Raw genomic sequence first — 8,070 nt, 5'->3', positions numbered from 1 at the left:
TGAAAATAATAATAATAATAATAATAATATATAATAAATTTATGAAGTTAATATTATTATGCTTAAAAAATATCTTAAAATTGAACAAAATAGTAATTATATCAATATCTATTTAAAATATTTTAAAAATAAAAATATTAAAAATAAGTATATATATAAAAAGTAATGATGGGAAGTGATGTGAGAAAAAATAAAGCTAAAATGATATATACTTTAAGATTTATATAAATCCCTGTACTATTTTGTTCTCATCATTAATTTTAGAATTGCTAAAGAATTAAATTGCTTGCTATTTAAAATGCATGCCCTTCAATATCTTTTTACTTGATTTGCTTTTTGACCTAATTATCAAATTATAATTTTAAGTAGTTAATTATAAAAGAATTTAACTATTTTAGCTGGGATTCAATTATTTTATAACGTTAGGCATTGGTCTTTTTACTGCTATTATTGTTTTAATATCAAATTAACTTTTTTAAAATCTTTTTCTTTTAATTTTTCATCTTCAATAACGTATTTAATAAATGTTTCAAATAATTTATTCTTTTATATGCTTCTTAATTAACAATACTTTTTATAATATATAATAAGTTCTTAGTCAATAAAACATAATCAATCTAATATTAAACCGATTACACTGTAAAATTTTCTTAATTTAAAATATATACACCGGAAACCTGGGTGGTGGCCATGGCTACCTAAAACTAAGTGGTGATTTATTTATATGAAAATTATTAAATTTATTGTTTAAATACTTTTTTAAATTAATTGCTTTTATATTTGTACAAACTTTTATTTTTTTATAGATAAATATTAATTATTGTTTAATAAAAATACAATTTTAATATTTTTATAAATTATAATAATTATGATAATTTAAATTTTGGTCCTCTATATTTAACCCTGTATTCGCTCATGCATGCAGTATAAATGATATAAATTTGAGTGCAATTAAATTGCACTTGAGAAAGATCAATAATAAACAATAAAAAATTATATATATATATATATATATATATATATATATATATATATATATTACTTAGGCCATTTTAGTAGAGATAATCTTAAATTATTATTATTATTATTATTATTGGGCATCTAATAATATCTTCTATTGCGTTTGTGATTTAGAAACTTTTAAAATAAACAAAAATCTTTAGGATAATATATTACTTAGCATGACAGAAATTTTATTTTTAATATAATTAGGTTCAACTGAGATTCGAACTCAAAATCCCACAATTTTAGAGATCATTTCAGTATCATTAAATAACAAGACATAAATTTTAGCTCAATTGTTTGGACAGAAACCAAATAACCCCATAAGCGAGCCAATTTTCCAGCTCATGAAAATTCACTCCGGACCACTCTTGCACCAAAACTTCAAATTCCAACTTACATCTAAAATAAATGCAACAAATCAACTAACAATACCTATATTGATAAAAAGCATTTAAATGAAAGGTATAAATGGCAAAACTTTTAGAAAAGAGAGGTGGATGGCTGTCCTTGATTTTCTACTTCAGAAAGCTAGCATATGTTGTAATTGGTCACCCACCGTCACGCTCGCTTGAAGATTTCGTCGGCTTTATTCTTAATATATTCTATTAATTGCTTTTATTTCTGTTTCAACATTGGAGCTAAAGAAAAAATTATACAATAAAAGTGATGTACATATAAAAATTTTATTGTAATTATTAATTTTGGTGAATCTTACATGGGTTCTATCACTAAAAAAGCAATCAGTTTTGTAATTGATTATTGCAATTGACTGAAATCGATTGTTATTAGCAATTAATTTTGCAATCGATTTGTAAATCGGTTACTAAATATTTTTTTTTCAAAAATTTTGCATTGTTTTTTTCTTCCTTTTTTTATTTGTAATTGAGTTGCGAATCGATTGTTAAAAGTAACTGATTTTTCTCCTAAAAAATTCATGCCTAATTTTTTATTTTTTGATTTGCAATCGATTTACGAATGTATTGCTAATAGCAACTGATTTTTATAATGAATTAAAATCAGTTGCTAAATAGCAGCCAATTTTTTTCCTCTAAAAATTTTCGTCTAATTTTTATTTATTTTTTTATTTGTAACCGAATTTGCAATCAATTTTTTCTTCTAAAAATTCCTATTAATTTTGTATATTTTATTTTGAATTAGAACCGATTTATAAATTGGTTACTAACAGTAATTAATTTCTGCAACCGATTAAAATTTGTTGCTATTAGTAATTGATTTTGCAATCAATTGCGAATCGGTTACAAAATTTTCTCTCCAAAAATTCTCTCTTAATTTTTAAAAGAACTTAGCAACTGACAATTAGTTATTAAAATCGGTTGCTAATTTGTTTATATAAATTATTACTCATTTTTTTTCCTCACTATTAATTTTTTCTCTCTTTCTTCTCTTCTTTCATTTTCTTCATCATCTTTTTCAGTCTCATCTATTTTATTCGTTATCTTTTCTTTTCTAACATATTTTCTTCATCATTTTTCTTTCTCATCTATTTTTTTCATCATTTTTTTTCATCTATTTTTTTCTTCATCTTTTTCTTTCTCACATATTTTATTCTTCACCATCTTTTTATTTCTCATCTATTTTCTTCTTCATCCTTTTCTTTCTCTTCTATTTTTTTTTCATTATCTTTTTCTTTATCATTTATTTTCTTCATCATTTTTTTTATCTATTTTCTTCATCATTTTTTTCTCATTTTTTTTCTTCTTATCTTCTTTTTCTTTCTCATCTTTTTTATTTATTTTTTTGGCATCAAATAAAAATTTTTGCACAAATATATTTTTGTTAGTAAATTATTTGTATTATTAATTTTTAGTAACTTTTTTGTTATAATATATATATAGTAATTTTTTTAGTAATTTGTCGTAAAAATATTTTTTATATTTAATTTTTTATTAATATTTTTTATAATAGCTATTATTAGTAATTTTTTATAATATTTTTATATTGATTTTTAGTACTAATTTTCATTAATAATTTATTATTTTAGTAATTTTTCAAAAATTTATTTATTTGAATTTTTTATTTCTTTTTTTTAATTTATTTTTTTATAATTTTTTAAAATTATAATTTTATAGTTTTTAAAAAATTATAATGTTTATAATTTAAATTTAATGCTTTTTAATTAACATAAAATATCCAAATCATATTTTAAATAATGTTAATAGATTACTTGCATTTCCTTTTTTACAAGTTTAGCTCATTTTATATTTCAAATAATTAATGATCTATCATAAATTGAGACACAAATAATTTAAATATTAATATTTTTTAGATAATAAAATTTTATGTTATTTTTACAAACAAGAAGATCCGATTCTTAATGATTGGTTCTTTTTATTAATGCATTACCTTATTTATTTTAATATATATAACTGAAATATTTTTTATCACCGGAATTATTTTTAAATTTTTAATTTCGCGAGAAAGTGTTATTTGATTTATTGCTAATCCGATGGGTGGCTAATTTACGAGTATGAAAACCCATGGGCTTTTTAGTTGGAAAATGGAAAAGTAGATTCTTAAACTTGAATTTGAATGTATCAATGAATTTATCAAAGGGTGTGCAAGTATCGAAAGCTCTAACTCATATGAGAATGAGTTTAACAATATTAAAATAAATATTTATATTTAGATTCATATATTTATTAATATATACTTTAATTAATTTAATATAAATATTAATATAAATATTTGATCTAACAGTTATTAAACTCGTTTTCACATGAGCTCGAGTCTATTTTAATTAGATACATTCTTTGCCAAATGAGTTATGTGTCTTCATTTACTGAATTAAGTTGGACTAGACAATATGACCCATATACTTATTGCTTAGGTAAATTGAAACTATATTATATTATTAGTGGTAGTGGCGGATTGAAAGCATAAAACGAGGGGTCAATTGGTCTCCCATTTTTAAAAAATATTCTTTCTACGTGTGTGTATATATATTGAATCTCACAAATTTAGTCATTGAACTTTTTTTTTATTAAATTTAAAATTAATTAAAATAAAAAAATATTTTGTGCATTTAAAAGTTTATTTACTTATAAAATTTAATTGTAATTTATTTTAATAATTAACTTTCCCAAGACAAAATAATATATTTGTATATGTGATAAATTAATATATGACATTAGTTAATATTTTTAATAATATTTTATTATTCATTTTTTATATATTAAACCAAAAAAAATTTCTACATATGTCCTCATCAGTAGCATTCAATACCTTATATAATTAAGGTTATACAACCGCTTCATTTAATTTCAAATCGAATGAATAAAAAATAATTAAAAAAATTAAATAAATAATATTGAATTAACAAATCAAATCAATTTTGATTTATTTGTTGATTTGGACTTATTTTATTGAGTTTTTTTTTTATTCTTTGAATATTCTATAAATTTCATAAATTGCACATAATATTGCATAATTCTAAAAAATAAGCAAAAATGGATTATAAATTAAAAAAAAAAAAAAGCAGGAACAGAAAAGCTGCAAACTTGCCCGGCCCATTAAACGGAGAGGTACAAAATGAACATTTTGGCTTTAAATAATTTCTTTTATTTTTCTACTAACACTGGAGACTTGGAATTTTAAAAAAAAATCACATTTTAAGATTAATTTATTCAAAAAGAAACATATACTAAAAGGTGTGAAAAGAAATCTATTTTGTATATGAATCAAATATTTTTTTTTTTTAATTCATCATAATATAATTAAGTGATAATGATCGCAATAATTATTGAATGGTGATGATGATGGCAATTACAATAGTGACCATGGCAATAATTATCGAATGATGATAATGATGATAAATTATTATTTCATTACATAATTTTTTTATAATCAAATAAACTAACGTAACATATAATGTGATTGCCATTTAATATAATCTAGAAAATTGATTTATTTTTGTTTTAATTTTGAAACACATTATCTCTGTGTCAATTTTTTTTAATTTATCACCTATTATGAAAAAATATCAAAGCTTATTTATTGTGAAAGTTACTTTTATTATTATTTTTTTTTAATAATATAAATTCATAGAGATATCAATCCACCTTCCAATTCAAAAATTCACTCGTTATTAGAATCATATATATTTATGGACAAATTATTGAGTGTGACTGAAATACAAAATTAGTTCCTAAGAAAGATATGCACAAGATTTTTTTATTTTATTATAGGAGGAATTCATTCACCACAAGCATATAAATTACAGTAAGAAAGAGACACATAATTATTTTCCGCCAAGAAATTTCATCTTCTTGGACTGAGACAAGGCGCAGATTTATTTTATTGTTGTGCCTACTATTGCACTTTTTATATATAGCACCTACATAAGAAGGAAACAAAAGCAAGAAACAACATGGAAAGCACACATATCTCAGTCTTCAGGTATTGGTTCCACGAACATTAAGGTGACATGGTCCTTCAAGCTTGAGGCGATGGTGTATCCATCATCGTACTGGAAAACAACTTCCATCATACGAGCAAGGTTTACTATGCTCGTGATAAGAGGCATTGGGACAGCAGTTGGCCTCATGGACTCCTCATTCATATCCTTCCATGCATTGTCACACATCATTCGAAGCTCTTCCATCGCCTTCTCTTTTGAGACACCATATTCTTTCATGTAGCAATTTCCAGCTAAACAGTGTCCTTCCTTTTCTTCATCTTTGCGGGCCACCATGTCATTTAGTAAACGGCCAAAGAATTTGGAAGCTTCAACAAGTTTTGGGTTAGTTTCTAGCCATTTAAACTCCTTAACCCCTGCAAGTTTTTCCACTCCAAGGAAGACTACTGGCGGAAGTAGGGAAAAACAGGATGAGATTAATGCATTATGCATGTACTCATTGAATGGTCGCAAATGGCCATCATAAAACCACTGTGCCTCCACAAGATAAGATCTCACCACTTCTTTGTACTAATCCATGCATATATTTAACAAGAAAAAGAAAAAGGAAAAGAAAATCAGTTCGTATTCGTAGATTAATTAATTGTATTTTGATAGCAAAAATCATGGCGCTAGATATAGTTCTTACTCTCTCCTTTGTATAATTGATACAATAGGATCTTCCTTCATTGCCTTCGTCATCCCCCAATTCCTCAAAAAAATCTAAGACCGCCTTGTAAAGAATCTTCAGATAATCTGCAGGTAGCTGATCAGAGTTGCCCCTGGGAATTGTGAAATGGAAATGAGAGACAATATGATTCAGAGGAGGAATTTGATACACATAATGAACAATACAAGAGGTTAATAATTAGGTGGCAAGGATGTGAAACCTCTCCAGTGCATCTGTAAAGCATTGTAGTTCTTGAAGTGTACCATACGAATCGTATGTATCATCTACCAATGCCAGTATCTGAATACACTTTGTTAAAAGTATGCGAGAAAGAGCGAAGTCAGGCTCAAATTGAACTCCAGCTGATTGGAAAAATCCCTCGGCAATTCTGTCTCTTACATAAGGAAGACCCTTTGCAAGATCCAATTCTTTCCACCACCTGATCAAACACACAATTAAATAACAATATCAAATGTAAATATCATATACACATAAAAAAATATATCCCTCTGATCTCTCAAACAAGGAGTACCTGGAGACAACACCTAGCTCTTGCTTGTGCAGTAACTGCACTCGATTATAATCTAACTTGGCAAACTTAAGTAAAGTTTCATTGTGAGACTCCTCTTCTTCGTAGAAATCGATGAATTTCCTAGCCTCTACTCGTGGCAGGCCTCTGTGAAAAGGCATGCTTAAGGCATCATTTATGTGTTTTGCGAGATGTGGGCTTGATTGCATAGCCAGAGACTCCAAGATTGGCCTTGCAAAAGCAATTGCTTCATCTAGAATATCTTCTCCACGCATACTCACAAAGCTCGCTTCGTAAAGGCTAAGATTTCCTTTTACGTCATTGGATATGGCTTTATTGAACTTCCCATCGCTGTCCTTGAATTTCTTGAACACATCTGATTCACAAATCACAATACCACCCACTTCATACAACCATCTTTATTAATTAGTAGGTCACATTATTTCTTGCGTCTTTCCTTTTGACAATTGACCTTTATTAAGCAATAATATATATTTATATATGGAGAGATTTTTCTTGCCTAAATGGACCTAAGTTGCAAGATGTAATATAAAACATATAAAATACAACAAATTTTGATTATAAATAGCCACTTACTGCAAGATATTTTGTATCCATGCTGCCTTAAAACTCGAAACAAAAGCGCGACATTATAGAGATCATAGTCATCGTTAATATCATCGTGGACGACATTAAAAATGTGATTCAGTTGTTCTTCGATTTCATTTTCAAAATGATATGATATACCAAGACGACATAATAAATTGATAAACTCAATATTCTTGATCAAATCTTTCTTTGAAGACATTAGCATGTCCTTGACCTTTTCTTTTAGCACCTCCACCTTTTTAGTATATGATTCAATTTCCTGCATTAAGGTTGAGAAATATAGTTTTCGAGTCAATCAGCTGTAATTATAATTAATTATAATTTCGATTATCAAGAATTACAAGTTATCTATATTACATGTAATAAAACAGAAAAAGAAAAGTTTGAATGTTGGCTTACGGAGTTAAACAGAGGAAGTGAAGCAAAGTCACAACCCCACACGGTAGGGGGGAAGTAAGCCAATGGACGAGAAATCTCTTGCTCCATGTTGCTTGCCAAATGCTCTACTTGCGCTGCCATTTCTTTGAGAATTTGAAGACAATGCCTGCTTATGGTCGTTATAAGGATCAAAACATGGCCATTTATAGAAAAGCATTCTCATTGAACAGCCAATGATCTTTTATTTTCATTTTTTAAAAATGAAATTTAGACATTGACTTAGCAACGTAGTTAAATCCTGTCAATAATTATAGTTAAATCACATGTATACATAACTATGGCAAATAATTGGGCGAATGATTTTTAATCACGTTATTTATAGGTTCAACTATAGGATAAAATGGGTAATTTTTATAGTCTATCTCTAAACTTTATCTTATAATTTGTTACTAAAAAATTTTCAGA

The 8,070-nt window shown here is 26.1% G+C and overlaps 1 protein-coding gene across 1 annotated transcript; it reads right to left on the bottom strand.

Moving 5' to 3' along the window:
- Positions 1-5,410: 5,410 nt before the first annotated feature.
- On the bottom strand, positions 5,411-7,746 carry LOC131180204 (probable terpene synthase 6). Its single transcript, XM_058147839.1, has 6 exons — positions 7,627-7,746; positions 7,216-7,486; positions 6,622-6,994; positions 6,310-6,528; positions 6,069-6,201; positions 5,411-5,950 (listed from the first exon to the last, which is right to left on the bottom strand). Exons 1-6 carry the CDS (start codon positions 7,744-7,746, stop codon positions 5,411-5,413), a joined length of 1,656 nt encoding a protein of 551 aa, XP_058003822.1.
- Between the last annotated feature and the right edge of the window lie 324 nt (positions 7,747-8,070).

Source organism: Hevea brasiliensis, chromosome 5 (genome assembly GCF_030052815.1).
Source record: "Hevea brasiliensis isolate MT/VB/25A 57/8 chromosome 5, ASM3005281v1, whole genome shotgun sequence".
NCBI classification, from domain to species: Eukaryota; Viridiplantae; Streptophyta; class Magnoliopsida; order Malpighiales; family Euphorbiaceae; genus Hevea; species Hevea brasiliensis.
This window is presented reverse-complemented; position numbering and strand designations above follow the sequence as displayed.